Source organism: Esox lucius, chromosome 4 (genome assembly GCF_011004845.1).
Source record: "Esox lucius isolate fEsoLuc1 chromosome 4, fEsoLuc1.pri, whole genome shotgun sequence".
Taxonomy (NCBI): domain Eukaryota; kingdom Metazoa; phylum Chordata; class Actinopteri; order Esociformes; family Esocidae; genus Esox; species Esox lucius.
Window position 1 is genome coordinate 8,274,320 of NC_047572.1, and position 21,047 is coordinate 8,295,366.

General features: G+C 45.8%; 1 protein-coding gene across 1 annotated transcript; it reads left to right on the forward strand.

The window, feature by feature from the left end:
• Positions 1 to 265: 265 nt before the first annotated feature.
• Positions 266 to 19,150, forward strand: vimr2 (vimentin-related 2). Its single transcript, XM_010865241.5, has 10 exons — positions 266 to 453; positions 1,512 to 1,656; positions 2,145 to 2,300; positions 2,987 to 3,106; positions 5,160 to 5,255; positions 8,149 to 8,286; positions 13,870 to 14,007; positions 16,699 to 16,809; positions 17,046 to 17,170; positions 18,824 to 19,150. Exons 1-10 carry the CDS (start codon positions 344 to 346, stop codon positions 18,864 to 18,866), a joined length of 1,182 nt encoding a protein of 393 aa, XP_010863543.3. The 5' UTR covers positions 266 to 343; the 3' UTR covers positions 18,867 to 19,150.
• The last annotated feature ends 1,897 nt before the right edge of the window (positions 19,151 to 21,047 follow it).

Genomic DNA, 21,047 nt, shown 5'->3' on the forward strand with positions numbered 1-21,047 from the left:
TGTATATAACCTTTTCCCCAATTTTTATGTCTCCAAATGTAAAACATGTCTGTCGCTTTGTGAATGACTGTTTCCCTTTTAGAAACCACCTATTAGCATCAAATGAATATGGCCATGGAGCTGCAGGGGCTGTCTTGTCTGGTCTATGTGAAATGGCCAGCTGCTGACTCTTCCCCTATAGTTAGCCCAGTCCGGGGAGACTCGAGAGATCCCTCGCCTGGACGCAACATTCCCTTCCACCTCTCTGTATAAATCCCTTCGCCCAGACTCACTGTCATCCATCCTCCTGTGTTAGTTACTGCGGTCCCTGCCTTCAGTACGTGTGCTGGTTCCAGTAGCTGTCATGGCCATGTTGAGAGTCTCATCCTACCGCCGGCAGTTTGAACTGTGGAGCCGGAATCAAGATTGCAGCTGTGGAGGTCCGTGCTGCTCGGAGGTCAAAGTCAAGGCCAGGTCAGTCTGGGGGGTGGGTTAGATGACCCTACCTTCCGTAGAGTGTATTTTTAATAGTGGGGAGGCATTTTGAAACCGCCAAATGTGGAAGTACTTTTCGAAACATCCCATATACGTTTTTGTTTTCTGCTGCGAAACGGTTTGCTACGTTGTGCCCTACTGAACATGACCCTTTCTTTGCAAGTGAACCACAATGGGATGGGCTGAATGGAAATTGTCCAGAGCATAGGATGATTTACTTGGATTTGTTAAACCTTTTGTACCAGAGTCCGGAAAGCTACGGTACTTTCTTGGGGTCTGCATGTATTAAAGCTAGCCCTTGGCAACAATCTAAACCAGTGATGGAGCACCATCTGAGACCAATCTGCAGCATGCTAGGGGCCGATGCCAGTACACAAACCTGAGGTTAGCAAAATGCTGGTTTAGTAGTTTATGCAGAAAAGGTATTCAGTCTTGCTATTGACATGCATGTAAGCAAAATAGTTATGTCAATGCACGTTTTGTACACTGAGTATATCAGAATAATCCCATTTAATCACAAGCAAATGTGTGGCAGATTGTGATGGTGTTCATGTGTTGTTGAAGGATCAGCCAGTTGGCTTTTGTGTGTTTAGTGTTAGTCCCTATGGAAATGTTCGACAGGAGATGACAAATTCTGTTTGCACTTGCATCAAACAATGACATCACGTTTCACTCGGCAGCGTTGATTTACACACAGCAGATTTGGGAGGGGCTACAGTGCATGGCTTTGAAGACTTTTGTGAAGTTATAATTTTGTTGAGCTTTGATTTCAATTTCCTGGGACTCGGAACCTGTAGATCAGTGCTGATTAACTCCAGTCCTGCAGTTATCAAACACTTTATATTGTCTCCTAATCATGGACGGATGCAGATTTGGCACCCGATGAGTGGAATTAACTGGCATGTAGAAGGGGGGGGTGGGGTGGTTTAGCCTTCTAGGACTGAAGTCGACCAATGTTTGTCATGTTTGTTAGTCAGTGCTTTGCTCAAACCCCAGTCTCTAAGTTGTATGCGTGTTTGTTGTTTTCCCTCCTATAGAAATGTGTCAGCTGAAGTGTCTCCATGTGATGAGCTGGACTTTGTGGCTGCCAAGGCGCTCAACAAGGAGGGTCTGGTGCAATTTGCTAAAGACCGCTGTGTTATCGCCGCCCTAAACGACCGCTTTATCGCCCTCATCAACATGGTGAGAGGTCGAATTAAACCCAGGAAACACTGTCATAAGTTCGGAGAACTGTTGTTGCAGTATTTGCCTGTACCCTGCGCTCAGATGACTTTGAGCAACGCAACGGAACCAAATAGAATAGTCCCATAAGTGTCCAAGCTAAAATGTTTCGTATATATTTTAGCAATTTCTATAATGTTTTGTTTTCTATACTATTGCATGTGCAGTTGCAATTGTTTTCTGTATGTGCAATAGCATTCAGAATTCTCTTTGCTGTTGTTTTGTGTGTCTGTCTGTGTCTTACTATTAAAACTAGGAAAATCATGCTAATTGAGGACATTTGGACAGTCTTCACTATCTGAAGCTTTGCCTGACTTTGGGTTAAGTTAGGGTTACAATTAGGGTTAGGTTTAGGCATTATTTTAAGATTTAGGAGTTAGGGTTAAGGTCAGGTGTGATAGTTATTTTTAATGGTACTAAATTGCTGGCCCTGTGCATGCTCTCTTTAGGCACGCTGCTTTGAAGAAGACAATTACTCTCTGGAGGCACAGATCCGTGAGCTGGAGGAGAGACTGGCTGGCCAGCAGGCCACCTCCTCTACCTTGACTGTAGCTGTTCCCGAATACAGCTGGGACGCCGTGGTGGAGAGACTGCGCAAGGAGAGGGTACGTATTCATATTAACATCAGAGTGCATGCATTCATGTTATACATGCTCGAGCGACACAAACTTTTTCTGGTTTTCTCCTGTGACAGAGAACTTCACTTATACTATTCTCTGTGTGTGAATTGCTTCCTTGTGTGTAACACAAGTGTGTGTTAATATGAGAATGTATGTACAACCATTATCTGTGAGTAACCACTGGATCCTTCTCTGAAATATGTAAAATACACACCATAGGGTTTTTAAGAATTGGCCCTGTTGTTGTATTTTTTTTTTTTTTTACCCAATTCACCTTTTCCTTACAAGCCATTTCATACAGGTAAACGGAACTTATTATCTTTTAAATAAGGCAATATTTTAAAACCCAGTAGTCCTTAACATGACATACAAAATATATATTTTTTTAATAGTTGGCTGAGAAGGTGGGATGATACAGTGGAAATCTGTAGTTAAGATTAGTGGCAGCCAAAAGAGGTGTTGAAAAAAGGTGTTGACATGTTGTGATTTTTTGTGAGTCTTACACCAGGGGGCGTATGGCCCCATGTTACCCTGCTTCTGAAATATATACAAATTATGTACATATCTTTTATTAATAATATTTGTCTGAATATGTTGGAAAGCCACTGTTACAAACCACTGCAATCTGTTACCCGTGAGGGCTGTGACCCATAAGCTGTGTCTCTGTCCAGGACCAGAGCCTTTGTGACGTGGAGGAATTGAGGAAAGAGCTGGAGTGTTTGCAGGAGAAGTATGAGGAGACTGTTCAACGGAGAACCCTCATCCAACTGGAGCGGGAGGATGTTGGCTTGGTAAATACCTCACTTTCCCATCCTCTGCTGACCACGGTGCAATGTGTTCTCTAACACTGAGTGGAATTTTACCTGTTCCTGTCGACAATGAACCCCTGATACAGAACATGCATTTACAAATAAGACTTGTGGTAGCTTAACGTGTGTGTATATATACAAAGCCTTTCCACCTGCTATGTGGGGTGGTCACTACTCATAATTAAATATTTAGTAATGTCATACTAATGCAGCTGTACTAATCCACAGTTACCACTAGGTGGCACTGTTGCCATTACTTCATGGTTTTATCCCTTCAGCCTGTCATCCTAATAAAACTATCATCAGCTGTGGCGATGTCCAGCTGCTCATCTCTGGCTCGAGAGCTTTCTCCCCACAGGGTGGTGAATTGGTAATCATTCCCTCCTCTGGGCCGGCGTCCACAACGAAACCTGACACCCCCAGTCTAAACAAACCCTACTACGCCGTTCCCTGTCTGCCTCCCAGCCATCTCCCTGCTGCCAGGCCAGATGTGTGGAGAAGCCATTTCCATGTCTCCTTATTGACTTATCTAGGATTTAATTTCTCCCATACAGATGTACTCCAGACGCTTACACGGTGCAGAAATGCCGGTTGGCTGTTGGCAAGCTGGCTGACTGTTGGCAAGCTGGGTGCTGGCAAGCTGGCTGTTGGCAGGCTAGCTTGCTGGCTGTTTTCAGCCACTGGCTCTGAATTAAAAGCAGCTGTAATTTGCAGAGAGACCAGAGCCTGCTGGGAAACCAACAGCCAGACGGACTGGGAAGTGAAGATAATGGGGAGAATAGGGGAGATATCGAATGCCATTGTTACTCCTAAAGGAGAATTACCCGTTGGGTAGCAGGTAGGCAGGCAGGCAGAATGAGAGACGGACTCAGTCTAAAACCAGGCATGACTGGGTATTTGGAGTCTAGCCTGGCCATTAGGTACTGATTTAAGCCTCTTTGCATTTTCCGCTAAAGCTGCCCACGCATTTCGACAACCTCCACCGTCTCACTGGCCTGTCCGCCAATTCTCAGAGTGTTGTTTTGATCTTCTATCCGGGGCTGAGGCTTTTTTAGTGGATGGTGGAAGTTTATGGTGTTAAAAAGATTTCAGCAGCAACAATGGGTTGCAGTCTTCACACTAAGGCTCCCTGCTGTGGAAGAGGGCTAGCTGCCACTCATCCAAATCAGAAGACGTTCCTATACAGCCAAACAGCCAAACTAGCGATGGGTGGGGAAGATCTGAGGCTAGAAGAAGGGTGCTATATTGGGGATTTTTGCAGTCTTTAACATCCATAGGCAGGAAGCAAATGACTCACTCCAATTTACGACTGGCCCGCCTGTTTGCCCAGAGATAACGGGGACAGACCGCCTGCCTGGCGTTCGGCATCCGTCGGGGGGGGGTTCCGTGTATTCCAGCAACAAAAACGGTTCCACCCTTTGGACTTTGCCCGCTTCAGTATTCAGATGCAAATGCTAGTGCGGGGAGTAATTGAATTCGTTACCAATTAATCAGGCCACTTAAAAACGACTGCATGAGCTGAAAACCCCCTAAACTCTGGCACTGAATGGAACAGAGGGCCAAGGAATTTTAGCCAGTTAGCTCGTCGTCGCATGCATTGCCGTGTCTTGGCTATCTTCTAGTTGACGAAATGGTCTACATGCGACGTGTGTGCGGGATTTCAAACTCATTTACATTTCAGTAATTTAGCAGACAAGCTTATCCAGAGCGACTTAAGGGAGCAGTTTGGGTTATTAGAGGTCTGGCTCACGGGTTGCCGGTCAGATGCTCTAACCTTTAAGCTACCTAACACCCACGGTTCAGTTCTGAATGTATTTAAGCCATATGCTGATATTATTTTTCCCCATCCATCCAACAAAAGCGCCCGCTGGGTAGTGGCTAGGGATAGACATGGAATTTATCATTAAGGTTTCAGACTCCTGTCAAATGGAAGGGAGGTGAAGGAAAAAACATAAATGGACCCCAGTGCCCTTCCTTACCCATGGCCAATGAATGTTCATTTTCTATTGACGTGGCTCTCTGCCACCCCCTGTAGGCAGTAGATGGTGTTACCGCGGATTGTCTGGCCCTGAGGGAGCAGCTGAAAATCTACGAGGATCAACTGGCTCATATGGAGGCACAGCATGACACGGTAAGAGAGGAGGAAATATGTTACAGAGATGAATGGCCACAACATTATGTTGTGATGTCTGTGGGGATAGTCGACAGGCACTAAAACGGACAGCTCTGGTCTACTTCAGGGGGCGGTGCTCCCATTAACGCCAGGGCGATAGCGGGTCAACTTAGCCCATCGCCTTTCCACTGAAACAAAATGGGAGGGAGCCATTGGTTTCGCATCCTTCTCCTCCTCACACAAGAGCAACACTCTGCTTAATGCCTCTCTGGCTCATTACCTACAAGTGTAACTAGGCTCGGACCCTGGTTTCATGCATGGCAAAACAGCTTTTAACCCTGTTAAGCTAAATCCTAGTTGATGATACGGGAAGTCTTCAGGTTTGGGGCAAGGTTTCGCCGAGCCGTGTCCTTTAAACGAGCAGAAAGGCTTTCTGTTAAGCCAAAGCCACTCCAACTCCAGACAGAGGACAAGTGTTGGAGAGAAGCCCAGTGCTGGTTGCCGGGGGCAACATTGTTCAAAGGACACCAACCACCTTGTTGACCAGTTTTTATCACGAACAGTCATTATTTTTCTAGAAACCATCATGATACTGATGCTATTTTCAGCCCTTCAGAAAAGAGCCAAAATGATGTTTGCTATGGACAGAACACACAGATGATGATGATGATGATGATGATGCTTTTAGCAATAAGGAATGAGCTGGTGTAGTAAGCTGGTGTGGTAAAGTGGTGTGGTATACTGGTGTGTAATGAACTGGTGTAGTAAACTGGTGTGGTATACGGTGTAGTGAGCAGGTGTGGTATACGGTGTAGTGAGCTGGTGTGGTATGCGGTGTAGTGAGCTGGTGTGGTATGCGGTGTAGTGAGCTGGTGTGGTATGCGGTGTAGTGAGCTGGTGTGGTATGCGGTGTAGTGAGCTGGTGTGGTATGCGGTGTAGTGAGCTGGTGTGGTATGCGGTGTAGTGAGCTGGTGTGGTATGCGGTGTAGTGAGCTGGTGTGGTATGCGGTGTAGTGAGCTGGTGTGGTATGCGGTGTAGTGAGCTGGTGTGGTATGCGGTGTAGTGAGCTGGTGTGGTATACGGTGTGGTAAAGTGGTGTGGTATACGGTGTAGTGAGCTGGTGTGGTATACAGTGTGGTAAAGTGGTGTGGTATACGGTGTAGTGTGCTAGTGTGGTATACAGTGTAGTATGCTGGTGTGGTATACAGTGTAGTGTGCTGGTGTGGTATACAGTGTAGTGTGCTGGTGTGGTATACAGTGTAGTGTGCTGGTGTGGTATACGGTGTAGTGTGCTGGTGTGGTATACGGTGTAGTGTGCTGGTGTGGCATACGGTGTAGTGTGCTGGTGTGGCATACGGTGTAGTGTGCTGGTGTGGCATACGGTGTAGTGTGCTGGTGTGGCATACGGTGTAGGGTGCTGGTGTGGCATACGGTGTAGGGTGCTGGTGTGGCATACGGTGTAGGGTGCTGGTGTGGCATACGGTGTAGGGTGCTGGTGTGGCATACGGTGTAGTGTGCTGGTGTGGCATACGGTGTAGGGTGCTGGTGTGGCATACGGTGTAGGGTGCTGGTGTGGCATACGGTGTAGGGTGCTGGTGTGGCATACGGTGTAGGGTGCTGGTGTGGCATACGGTGTAGGGTGCTGGTGTGGTATACGGTGTAGGGTGCTGGTGTGGTATACGGTGTAGGGTGCTGGTGTGGTATACGGTGTAGTGTGCTGGTGTGGTATACGGTGTGGTAAACCCGTGTTGTAAACGGTGTAGTTTGCTGGTGTTGTATAGGGTGTGGTAAACAAGTGTGGTATACTCACATTTTTTAATGACAGCAATACAACTCATCCAATTCATATTTTGTTAGAGTTTAGAGTATTAGCTTTTTGGGGGCGGTTTTTGGGAATTGGCTTAGGTGTTTTTAGACCTGAATGCTGATTGGTTAAAAGCTATGGTATATGAGAGATGAAGTAAAAAAAACACATATGTATATGTATATCAAAGGCACCTTGGGTTTTTAGTTTGTGGTCTGCTGCGTCCATGTTGCATTATACCGTATACCACACCCCCTTGGGCCTTATTGCTTTACCTGAACACGGACCTTTTTCTATCCACGCACGCACACTCTCACACACACACGCCATCCGTTCCCCATCTCACCAGCTTCTGACAGACACATCCTGCTCTCAGATCCTGGGAGAGTGAGAGAGGCTGAGGGGAGGGGTGAAGAGACTGGGAGATGGAGAGAGAGGCTGGCAGAGCTGTGCAAGCGAATCAGTGGGAGAACGGGAGGAAGAGAGGGAGCAAAGAAAGGGTGAGTGGCGAGAGAGAAAGCAGGCCAAGCCGCTCAATCACTCCCTGTTCTCCTGTGAAGCCCTGGCCACTACGTCGAACACACTCCCTCAGGGACCCGCCCGACAACTCCCTGCGAAGGATAACTCACGGCACCGGCTGAATCCCATACGAAAACAGAAGTCCCCCTCTCCTTTATTAACTGCTATTAATATCAGGCCTTTCCAAACACCTCATATTTCCCACATGAATCGGCCGCCGTATTGTTTCTCTCATCGAGGGAAAACGAAACGAGGGTCAGGCTTCTCTGGGTTTTCCTCCCAACACTTAATTCAGCCGTGATGCGTCGGAGGTGGATAATGTAGTTGTGGATAATGTAGTTGTGGGAATGTAGTGAACTGAAGACTTGTGGGTTGGAAGCACTTGCGGGGTTTGTGTTGTTTTTTTTCTTTTTTCTAAGATTTATTGTTTTGCTTTTTTCATGCCTGATTTAAAAAAAGAAAAAAGAAAATTGAAATGGGAAATGTGCGTTTGTCCGTAGAGGTTTGAGTTGAGATGGATGAGCAACAGAAATGCAGACACACACCCGAACCCACACACTGTATCTTAATGTGTGAGCCCCCGCAGGCGCTTCAGAGCATGCTGGGGCCTGCAGACGACCGGGCTGCAGCGGGGAGAGAAGCCCTGGAGTTCTGCAGTCCCGACATCGGCCCAGTCATCATGGATATCAAGGAGTACTACAACCGTCTGGCTGAGACCATACAGGTACCTAATGTGATGCTAACGCGCTGTGGCGTTGTCAGGCATGGGTGTTCGGGGCTATGGGTGTTCGGGGCTATGGCCCTGGGTCTTATATGAATAGCCCCGGATCTCAAATTGAACAAAACAAATGCTGCTAGCATGTACAGAAATTGTCCTCATGTACATTCAAAACCCTGTATTTCTGTCCCGGTGGGGGCGGCAGCGCTAAGCCCCGACTGTATTGTGATCCTGGCAACGCCTCTGCTAATGCGCAAGGTTAGCAAGTTTACGCCCCCACACACACGACCCGTCCGGCCGTCAATCAGCCTTCGCATGCGCACTGCGCCGAAATGGGCTCGTTTGTTTTGCTTCCCTTCTGACACAACAGCGGAGAAGAACCTGAGTCTGAAGTGCTGCGCTGCGCCAGAACAGTACGTCTTTGTCTGAAATAGTGTGTTTTACAAGCTGGAGGGGCTCTGCTGGGGTCAACCTGGCTCTCCGGTGGGTCTGACCCTCCTCGGGGTCCCGGGTTAGGGATGTTGGCCCCCTGGCGAGGTCATATCAGTAATCAGGCGGCTGGCTACTTCTCATGCACCCACTGTCTGTGTGTGACCGAAGGTTTCGTCCCAAATGAACTGCTCTTGTTCTCCCTATCCAAGACACTTGTATTCCTCCTCCTCCTCCTCTTATTTATTGCCAGCTGGACAGCTTGCTGTCTGGGCCTGGCCTCCATTACTGTCTCACAAGGTGCAATTGTCTCCATCCCCTGAATGATTGCCATTGGGATTGAAGTGTGATTGTGATTGCTGGCTAACTCTGGCACACCTGTGAGCCTTCGTAGCCGCTCATTCGCTGTCTCATTTGCCCTCCCTTCATCGGGCCTGCGTCCTGAATGTCAAACTACGACCTATTTAGTGCGCAGCTTTTCGCTGGTGTAGTGAAAATGTGCTGTGTAGGGCAGAGTGTGGCGTTTGGGATTGCCTCTGGGAATGCGGTTAGGCCGAGAGGAGGGTTTAAGATCGGTCTCAGCGGGGTTATTCAAGGCCTCATTATTCTGGAACTCAGGGTGTGTGGTACAAACTAAAACGGAAAAGGGTTGTACTATTGAAAAGGTATCTCCAGAGGTCCTAATTGCACAGGAGAATAACCTGTTTAGAAACCCTGACTGTGACACACTGATGATCTCGACCAGGGTTCGCTTCGCTAAGATTCCCACGGAATCCTGGTTGGAGGTTCAGAGGCTACCTTTCTGATTTTGGGAGTCGGCCAACCAGTACTACAGAAATATACTAGTCCTGTATCAAACTACTATTCAGGTAGGCTCTCCCTCTGCAGTGCACACCAACCCACGCCAGAGGCATATTCATTTCAAAGAAGACCGTCCACAATGTAGTGCAGACCTGGGCAAACTACGGCCCGCGGGCCATATCCGGCCCTTTGTACGTCCCTGTCCGGCCCGCGTGAGGCCAATCATAAATTATAGGGATGCACCGAAAATTCGGCCACCGAATAATTGACACAATCTTTTCTTTCAGTGTTTCGGTTTTTGGTTGTCTGCATTACGTTACGTTTGTATTACTGACGTATGGACGTATATGCGTGCGTGAGCTGAGAGTGAAGGTGAACAGTAACAAGTGACGCAAGCCAGGTTACCCTCAAGATGTCGGCTCACGCTAAGAAAAGAAAAGTTGATAACGAATGCCGTGTTTTCAACAAGACATGGACTGCCACGTATTTATTTACAGAAATTAAAAGTAAAGGCGTTTGCTTAATCTGTGGTACACAGGTCGCTGTGTTAAAGGATTATAATTTGAATCGCCACTACAAGACCAAGCATGAGGATAAATACAGAAATCTGTCTGATGAAGAGCGCGCGTGGGAGTCTGATGCGTTGCTAGCAAAACTGCAAACCCAACAAGGCCTTTTTTACGAAACTTCACACCCCCAGAGATGCAGCTGTCAGGACAAGGTATGTAATTTCTCACAAAATCGCCAGAAACAGTAAGGCGTTTTCTGACAGAGAGTTTATTAAGGAGTGCTTGCGTTGTTGTGCTCTGAGAAAAAGGGCGCATTTGAGAACGTGTCACTCTCCCGACGCACTGTAATGAGGTGGGTTGAGGACATTGCTGGAAACTTGGAGCTTCAGCTGAAGAACAGAGCGGCCGACTTTGACTATTTTTCTCTGGCTTTGGGTGAGAGCTGCGATGTACGTGACACTGCCCAGCTACTCATCTTCTTACGTGGGATAACTGAAGACTTTCAAATCATGGAGGAGTTGGCAGCCATGCAGTCAATGAAAGGGACAACCACTGGTAATGACTTGTTCACAGAAGTAAATGCATGTTTGGACATGTTAGGACTGAAATGAGACAAGCTGGCAGGTGTGACAACAGACTGTTGTCCAAATCTGATGGGGAAAAATGTTGGACTTTTAAAGAGAATGCAGGGTAAAGTGACAGAAATGAACCCTTTGCACAAATTGACATTTTTTCCTGGTATTATACATCAGGAAGTGTTATGTAAGACAGTGTTAAAAATTAACCATGTTGTTGATGCTGTAACTAAAACAGTTAACTTCATCAGAGCGAGAGCATTAAATCACAGACAATTTGTTGCATTTTTGGAGGAAAATTAGATTGAACATGGTGACATAAGCTATCACTGCACTGTCAGGTGGCTCAGCCTTGGCAAAGTACTGAAAAGTGTCTGGGACGTGAGAGACCAGATTCAGGATTTCTGTGTTAAGAAAAGACATAACATCCCAGAGCTTTCAGATAAAGATCGGGTGGCAGACCTCGAATTCGCTGTGGATGTGACTGCACTAATGAACGAACTAAATGTCAAACTGCAGTGCAAGGGCTTGTGCACGAGATGTACAGTGCAGTGAAGGCTTTCATGAGAAAGTTGCAGCTTATCTCAAGCCAAGTGAAGGACAACATTCTGACCACTTGCCAACACTAAAGGAAGCCAAAAGATCAGCCGATCACATCCACAAGTACTCAACCATGTTAGAAGCACTGCATGCAGAGTTTTTGAGGTGATTTCAAAACTCTTGAGAGTGAAATGCACATGGTTTCTTCTCCCTTCAACTGCAGTGTGGATAATGCACCAAGTGATGTTCAGATGGAACTCATTGACCTGCAATCTGACACACTTCTGGCAGAGCACTTCAGGTCAGTCTCACTGCTGGACTTTTACTCCTCCCTCAAAGAGGAGAACTTTCCACACCTGAGGAGGCATGCTCAGAGGATTCTAGTCCTCTTTGGATCTACCTATGTACGTGATCAGACATTCTCAGTGATAAAGTTCAACAAATCCAAACACAGATCCTCTATCACTGATGACCACCTCTCAGCTGTCCTTCGCATAGCCACCTCAGACATTCAGCCAGATTTCAATGCCCTTGTTCAAGCCCAGAACAGACTGGATTATTCTCACTGAGGAGGTAAAATGAGGTGGAAAACATTACAAGTTATTGTTTGTTGTATTGCTGTATTTCTATAAACTTGTTTGTTGTTTTTCATTGTTTGTGGAGATTAACAAGTAAAAAAAAAATTGCACTGATTCAATAATTGCTTTTGTTTTCTTTTTTGACCTTTACACCACAATTTCACATTACTTGATATAAATATTTATAGAATAGTTTTATTCTTCCAATTATCAGTACCAGCTATTCAAAATATAAAATTTAGTGCATTTTACAATGGAAGAAAGTTGAGCAGAATTAAGTTTAAGTTATCGTTGGTGTGGCCCTCTGACACAATTCAGGTTTCTCATGTGGCCCCTTGTGAAAATTAGTTGCCCACCCCTGATGTAGTGGAATTGGAAACGCCCCCTAGTGGTTGAAGTCTGTTGCAAACCGGACGCTACGTACTGGACATCTGAAAGGCTCGTTCACACCAGGCATGGCAAACGATGCATTCCGTCGGAAGTCCATTCATTTCAATAGAAAGCAAGACGCACCGCTGCGGCTAATCTAACGCACTCGGCCAGATTTGGATGCGACACACCTGACACGGCAGGTTGTGCAGTGCTTTTCCATACAGTATCGGAAACAGAAGTTGATGTACCACCAAAGAAGCGCAAATAGGTAGCTTTCAACTATGTGTTAATGGGATCGCAAGAAAAGCTTTGACAGCTCAATATTTGTCGTAGTCTACAAGATCAAAGTTTGAGATTTATGCTAGATATTTGAGGGATAGAACCGATTGGTTAGATATTTGAGGGACATTTTCGTGGAAAATATATAGCCTGCGTGACTTCTAAGTTTTCATTTCGTCTACTGCTATGAAACCTAAATTTCGAAAGCTCTTGCTCATCGGCTTGCTAGACGAGGCGCTCCACCCATCTTTGCGATACTGGTTATGAAGATGTGCGATTGATTGCGATGTTTTCGTTGATTTATTGCGATGTTTGCGTTAAGATAGCGCACGGTAATTTTATTCCGTGTCTGGTATGAACAAGGCTACGCCTGATGTCCATCAAATGCCTCAAATGCATTCATTTACACATTTAATTTTCAACTGAGCAGTCCGCAAAGGTGCATTTGCGTAGCAGGACCAGGCTCTGTTGCGTTTGGTGTACCGCTTGTCTTCAATATTTCAACTTGTGTGTTTTTGCCATCCGCGCACGTTGATGGAGCAGGCCACGGAACCCAGAGAAATGTAAAATGCTCCTTTATCTCACTCGCAGTATTAACCCCCCATACTAGCTAATACTATTCTGGTCTCGTAAGGGAAGAGGAGACGTTGTGTCATCGTGTAATATTCAGTCTTGTAAATATTATTGTCAGGATTCTACAGAGGGCCCCATTAAACTGAATTAATGAATTATCCATAATCGCTGGAGGCAGCAAATTACTTTCATTTATAACATGATAACCAATTTATTTGACAACCAAGCAAACTAAATTTATTTAACTACTACAATCTATTCTGCAAAGAATGTCTTACTCTGTCATGGAATGTTTAGTCAAATTTAGTAAATTTTTAGAACCTAATTTAAAGTTGGTATATAAATATTATATTGCTACATTTGATGTATTTTACTCAATATTGTTTGTGCTAGATATCTGTAAAGTACTTAAAATACTGTTAAAATGTAGTGGCAGTGATGCACTTTAAAGACATGCTTGATTGTCTACATTATTTAATTCTCTGTACAGTAATTATAATGCGTTTTAGCTGGTTTGTTTTCTGAAGTGGTGGGTTATTGTGTTGCAGAGCAAGTCCCTAATCATGAATATCAGGTTCTAAAAAGTTGAATTGAATGGAGGCTTCCATTGAACCCAACTTGACGGCTCCTGTAGGCTAAACATTTAAGTAAAAGCAATTCCTGTATGAAAATGTATATATGATGTCTTCTAGTGCTTGTTGGTAGTGCACGCTTATAGGCCTAAATTATGCTCAAATAGCTACAGAGGCAACGTTGGTTTTAAATTGTCTGTAAATGTTCTCAGTGAAGTTACCTTGTAAAATAAAACAATAATAAATCTACTAAATTGGGAATTTTGGGAGAAGCTTAAAATAACGATTAATTAAAAACAATAAAAAGAATGTCATGTGGTGAATAAATGGCAGTGACAACTGTATGTTGATCTGTGTCCAGTGTGAATGTAGAGAAGCTGGTGCTGTTGGTACTTTGTCTGTTGTCGCCGTCGGCGCTGGGAAGGAGCACACTGTGGGCGGAGCAGCTGGAATCACGAGCATCGGCAAAATAAAGGACGTCGACCAACTGAAGAAACTGGTAACATCCCTCTTACACTGTCCTCCTTTCTCTCTGTATGTTTCTGTCTCTCTGTATCTCTCTCTGTTGTTTCTTTTCCTTTTATTCCTACCTACTGATTTGTGTCTTTCTCATTCCCAGACCTGTTCTGTTGTTGGCCCTGCAATCACTACCTGCTGATGTGACTGATGTGTCTGTCACTCCTGTTTCTTCTTTCTCTCCCGCATACTTTCCCACCATTAAATTCACACTCCTCAACAGTTGAATCAGAAAAGCCCACTGTGAGTTCAGCCTCGAACGTCAGCCACTAAATCAAGATAAATTGTTGAAAATGAATGGCTTCTACTCACAAACAGTGAAGTTAAGGAAGGGGAAAGCCAGTTCACTCCTTAGGAATCAAGGGAACGAGTTCCTGCCGACCAAAGTGTTTACACTTCGATGCTGCAACCGGGAGTTCAGTAGACAGATTTCTATCACTCTCTCACTCCAGCTGTCTCCCCCACCGCTGTCTTTCATTATTAAATATACGTTTCACAGTACTCGCTTTCTTTGGGATTCACTTCTGAAACTTCCCAACCTCTGAACCATTACATAGGGATAGACGTTCCTTCTGTCATTCCTGCCATTCACACATGAAGAAACACAAGTCACAGAGGCTTCATTGAGAAAATGGTTGACTCTGTGAAGTCATTCAAGGTTTAGTCTCAAACTACCCTAAACCTATGCGACTATCTCCGTTACATTTGACTTTGGCATCATCTAACGGTGATCCCCAGTCCTCTCCTGGGGACCCCCAGCCATGTTGCAGTTTGGTTGTAGCTCTTATCTAGCTCACCTGAATCAAGTAGTTGAGGGCTTGATAATAAGTTGACAGGTTGATTTCGGTGTGCTGGCTCTGGGGTCAAGTACGTTGTTTAAGTACGTTTTAAAAGCAATTTCATGAACATTCTTTTTTGTGCCGCACCGCATAAGCGGTGCCAGCCTAGAAGAGCCAATGTCTCAGACTGAGCGACAAACTACTGCTTGTAAAATAGCGTAGTGGTTAGAGACGCGGACTGCAGACTCCTGTCACAGTCAAAACACATTATGCCTTAGGATTTGTTCAGGACCAACAAACGCTACACTGGCTACCACCTTCGGTAGCTACGTAATAGGAAACCTAAAATAAAACAGTTCTGGTGGATATTAGGATTTGTTCAGGACAGACAAACACTTTGCTGGCTACAACCTTCAGTATCTATGTTATAGGAAGCCTAAAATTAAGCAGTTTGCTGTTATATTGTGACTATTTCTGGTGGATCTTTTGAATTATGTTTTAGGATTCGTTCAGGATAGACAAAAACTTTGCTGGCTACACGATTCTTGCGTCTTTCCACTTAACCAATTTTTCGTCATCGTCACCTATATGGATAGACATGGTATCAACCTCATTCACGAATGGCGAATAAGCTGTTAAAACGACCAGTGGCAAAAGCCATACCGTTCATAGATGCTATTTGTGGTGGAGGTAAACTTAATAAGAAACGTTAGTCAGTTTAACACCATGCTTAATGGTGTCTAGCGATGTATTGAAACTCGGTGTGATGTAACTGATCTAATGTTGAAATGCTATACCGACTGTAGGCAGATGTGTGGCGTATTGGTTGAAGACGCAGTCTCTTACGTGGGAGACTCTGGTTCGAATCCGAGGAGGGTAACAATGATCATCACTTTTTACTGCGGTCCGGCTGAACTAGGCTTGCCTGGTTTCTTGTTTTAAGGGTAGTTTATAAATTATTTTGTTGTTTTGAAAGTTTTAGATGAAATCACTTTAGATTAGATAAAGCATTTTATGAAGTAACTAATAATTCTGTCAAATGTAACCATTTATTTTCCTTTAGTTTGTTCCCCTTATCTTGGCCATTGCCGTATACTGAAGGTTCTCCAAATGTTGCTTTTTCTTTTGCTGGAAATTGACGTTAGAGGTGGCTGTCTTAACCCCTGTTGCCTGGATAGAAGGACTGTCTACAGTAACGGACTAATCTGCCGGGCCCCACCGTATTCAGTGGTTGGACCGCAGCCGACACCTCGCCGTTTCCACAACAGCCGTGCAGGGTTGGTTCTGATTACTGTGGTTAGGGTCGGCTAGCCCCAGTTCTTTAAATAAACAGGCCCCCCTGTAACCGCAGTCCTGTTCTCATAACACGCCACGTCTTCCCTAAACATGAAGCGCCCAGGCCTAACCTCTGCCCAGACCCCCTGTCCTAGTCGGATGGACAGGTCCCTCCATCCATCTGTCCCCCCCTCCATCGCTCCCTCACCGGTCATGATGGATGTGCCGGGTCGGGTTTCGTACCGAGACACGACTTGGCCAAACAAACAGGCTGGTGGTGAAGTTGTGCGCAGAATTGGAAATAGGATAATCTACTACAGCCTGGAGTTCTGTTGGTCTACCTGAGATTGACGCAGACCTCCCTGATCCTCGTGCATCTCTCGTTTCTAATTGTTTCACTTTTAGGATTGCTGTCGTTATTCGCAACCGTGTGGCATGTTTCCAAAGAGTTAATAGTTCCTTTTTATACAGTGTTTTAATAAAGTTGGCTGATGAATTTCCTCTTGAGATGGACTTGATTGGACATGCATGTCGGTGGAGTGGGAACCCTGATTCTGAATGTAACTGCCGACCAGGTACCTGAATCTCTATTGTTACCGTGTGTCTGTACCTGTGTGTAGATTGCGGAGCTTGAGAAAGAGCTTGCGGAGCTGGAGGCTTGTAGCGAACAGTTGGAAGAGGAGATTGAGACCAAGAGAGAAGCGCATCTGGATGAGATCGCCAAGTTGGAGGTAAGCTCCCAGTAGAAACCTCCCCTCTAACCACAGCTGGTGGAACTGTTGAACCTCATTCGTATGGTTTAAAAGGAGTCCAATCCTGGAGCTGCGATTAGGTGTAACTTCTACCTTCGCCCAAACAACATACCCAGATTGGCTCAGTTTAAATGACACAACCACAACACCTGTCCAAACATTTATATCCTGGGTAACAGTGGGGAGTGCATACATTCTCTACCCCCCCCCCCCAGTGTTGTATCGAGGAGATGCGGGCCCAGCAGCGGGACCTGCAGGTCCAGATGGGGGAGCAGTGCGACGACTACGAGGAGCTGCTCAGTCAGAAGATGGCCCGGGAGATGGAGATCGCTGCCTACAGGTGAAGCCTTTTTACTAATAAGAGAGAACGTGTTTTCCAACATGTTTTTAGTTTGGCCCGAGGCTTGGACACTTGAATAAACTCATCAAATAATCAAGCCCTACGGACTTTTGAAAGGGGTGTGTTCATCCATTGCTACAACTCATCATATTTTAATGTTGGGACTAAGAAAAAGTGAGGGCCTAAAAAGTACACTTGGCTTGGAGAAAGCACACTTGTAGGAACGTGAAATTTCAATATAATGTTATATCCATGGACCGCTGCAGGGATATGATGTCATCTTCAGACGGCGTGTGGCGTACGCGATATTGTCTGTATTATTCATAGCATCACCTGGGATCTATATTAGCCGCAACATCCATATTACCCGCTTCCTGGCAACAACAGTGTCTGGGATGTGTTTATGTCACCTGGGCAACCTGCTCTCCGAAAAATCCCTATTAAGAAATTCCCGAGAACAAAGGCCTGACATCCAAGGTCAGCCGGGGCCACAGGAAACAGGTCAGAGACCGTCCGAGAAAACATGATGCAATTTCCTTTCCCGTGTCCTTGAAGAAATTTTTTGCGTCTCTTTCATGCCGTCTGCGCTTGTGTGTTTGTGTGGCACGCGCACACACTCAACCATCTGCCATCGTGGAATGCAGAATGACGCACTTTACCCTTTCCTACATTTTAACGCCTCTCCGCTTGCCCCTCCAAGCTGAATGCACCCTTGCCTCCGGAGGGCCCCCCTCCCAGCGCCCCCGCCCTGAATGCATCCTCGCTGCTCAGGAAGGGCCAGCCTTTCACAGGGCCTCATTAGAATGGACAGGGGTTACCTCACGCTGTCCGGACAGTGGGCCTCTGCCAAGCCGCTTGATCCACCAGCCTGTTAATGTCAGCGGCCCTGCCACACAGTCCCAGCATCGCCGGCCTGCATTCCTTCAGCCTGGTGCCCGAAAAGACTCAAGACAGAGCACGCGCACACGCACGATACGCTACACAAGTCACAGGCAAATGGCTTTGGTTGGGGAGCCGTTACATTTTTATGAAAAGACAAAAAAAAATTGACACCGATAGTTTATACCACGAATAAGAAATTAATCAAATTTGCTGTTTGCTTTTCTTTCTTGCTTTAAACACACATCTGCGTAACAAAGCCTAATGTTGCAACTCTCTCCTATAAGAAGGACACAGAGTCTTTAGGAGTGGGTGCCTGGTGGTCCTTGGTGGCAGTCTATATTGAGCACCATCTTTCCCTGGCCTGTATGTCTCGGTTGTGTCCTAGCGTTTAGAGCGTTGGACCCAGGGACCGAAAAAACATACATCTGTTGATATGTCCAAGAGAATTGGCACTAAAACATACTTAAATCCCTGCCGATAAGTGTCTACTTAGGAAGAAGGCTCAGGAAGAAGGCTCAGCTTATCTAATTCATCCAATCGAATTCTCATGTTTTCAAATGACTGCGTTGATTTAGGTGCTCTATTGTAACATCTTCCCAATTAAATTAAGTAATGTTCTCAACTCTGATCAGCATCTGTAGTCATCGGAAGTCCATGAAACACCAGTTCAAGATTTCTTGTTCACTCAATTTGAAAAACCTTCCTTGCAAAGCTGAAAATGCTGGTTGCACTTAGTTTTTCCTCTTCCTCCTGGTTTCTGTCTTCTCCCAGGGGTCTGGTGGAGGAGGAGGATGAAAGGCTGTGTTACCTGTGAGAGGATCCGTGCCAACCGAGCCACACCATCCAACTAACCAAGCTTTCAGCAAAGGCTCTCCCCCAATGCCCAATACACATTTGATGCACCAACAAGAAACAGACCTGGACCAGCCCCTGGCCATCCGGAGACGCTAACCGGCACCGGCGTACCACTGTCTCAGCAGATGGAAATGAATCATGACAGATTAACGACGTCTGGAGGGCGTGCCAAGGCCATTGATAACAGGTCACCGGCAGACAACCCCTGTCTTTTAAGAAAAATGGAACTGTCTTTTAGGGGGGGGGGGGGGGGGGGGGGTTGTCAGGGTTGTGGGGGTGTAAGGGGATAAGACAGGATAGAGAGTGTGTACTGAGTGTCTGTGCAGAGACTCTGAAATGTCTAAGTGGTCTCTATATCGTGGCCACAGTGTCTGAACCGGCTGATACGATACACACACACACACAGACACTCTGTAGTATGTTTTGCCTCCTGATACCCCTTAACCTGATGAGTATATGCTCTTAACCTTTCACCTCTCCACTGTCCACAAGCCATTTGAGTGTTCTAACTATCCAATAAGATACCCCTAACCGGTCACCGCAGGTCACCTTTCATTAGCTTTACTGTCTTGCATTTGTGTGGGTTTTTGCACAGATCTGGCAGTCACACTGTTCATGTGTACTTGTGAACTGGTATATTAGCTTTGCAAATGGTTGGTGGAGTTGACATTGTGCAGCTGCTATGTACACCTGGTTGTCTGAGAGGGGAGTGCTTATGTTTCCCGATGAAACTGCTCGTTCTCTGCCCATGACGTGGAGGAACTTGGTCATGATAAAACATTACAATAAAAACACATTTTGCTCGACATCACCTTCCTCTGTTTTCTCTCTGTGGGCACTGTGTCAAGTGCGTGCGTGCGTGCGTGCGTGCGTGCGTGTGTGTGTGTGTGTGTGTATGTGTGTGTGTGTGTGTGTGTTAATACCACCCCACTTAAATGCCTCTCCTTGTCATTATAACGGTGTGTTCTAAAATGGCTCTCCTATTCGTCTTCATTCTTAATCTAACATGGGAACGATTACCTTCATTAACAGTATCAGAGGCTTGTTAGCTCAGCAGTAAAGATGAAATGCGCAGCTAATAATGGATGCGATAAGACTAGCCACAGTGATATCCTGGTAAATTCACAGACACACATGCCCACACTCTCTTCTCTCTCTTGCAGTCTCTCCCTCTTTCCCTCTCCCTTTCTCGGTCTCTTTCCTTGTCTCTTCCTCTCACCATCTCTCTCCCTCCTTCCTCTCTCCATTGCAGTCCCTCTTTCCTCCCCCGACTCTCTCCCTCTATATTCTTTCTATTTCTCTTCTTCCCTGTCTCCCTTCCTCTCTGGGAAGGCTGCGGCAGCAGGCTTGGTGTTTAATTGTGTGGACATGAAACATGGCGGGCTGGGCAGGAAGTCGGTGTGGGTCTGTGGGGGCCTTATTTTCTCAGGGCAGTGGCGTTCAATCATGTCCTCTGCATCTGAGGTCTGCACTCAGAAGACTTCATTCTCTCCAGCCTCCTACCAACCCCCCCCTCTGACGGCCAACCAGCCATTCACTGGCCCACAGGAGACTGCTAGCCCACAATGCCGGGACTTTCTGTACATGTGTAAACACACATCAACTTTCACATTCCAAAATGCAATAAAGGTTGGCTGGATTTTCTGTTCATTTGAATTTCATTGCTTGAAAATGTCAAAATAAATTCCATTATGGAAAAGGTTGTTGCAGGTTTTTGTCAGTCATATACCGGAGGTCTGGAACTGCAGCTCAGCCGTTACTTTAGTTTAGCAGAATCCTCGTTGATGGACTGGGTCACCTTTTGGTTATTGGTGACCGTTTTATCATCGTCACAATGCTGTCTGTTACTTGTAAGGCATTGCCCATATATATGCGTTTTGCCGAGCTGGTTTAAACAAAAATAAAGTATGGACAACAACCTACTGTAGGTTTGGTCCATTTCCTGAGGACATTTCGTCTCATTTGTGAGATTCTCATCTGCCTGTGATTGTTTAGCAAAGGTATGATTTTTCCTCATCTGACAAGTAGAATGTGTGTTTTGTAAATTGTATTTCTGTACTTCTCTAAGTTGTCACATTTGCCTGCGTATATATTACATTTTCTCATCTTGAGCATGTTAGCCCCTGCTAGCTTGCATTTA

Coding starts and splice junctions, on each gene's coding strand:
- vimr2 (XM_010865241.5), top strand. CDS start 344: ATGGCCATGTTGAGAGTCTCATCCTACCGCCGGCAGTTTGAACTGTGG. Junction 2,301..2,986: donor AGAGACTGCGCAAGGAGAGG/GTACGTATTCAT, acceptor GTCTCTGTCCAG/GACCAGAGCCTTTGTGACGT. Junction 14,008..16,698: donor TCGACCAACTGAAGAAACTG/GTAACATCCCTC, acceptor ACCTGTGTGTAG/ATTGCGGAGCTTGAGAAAGA.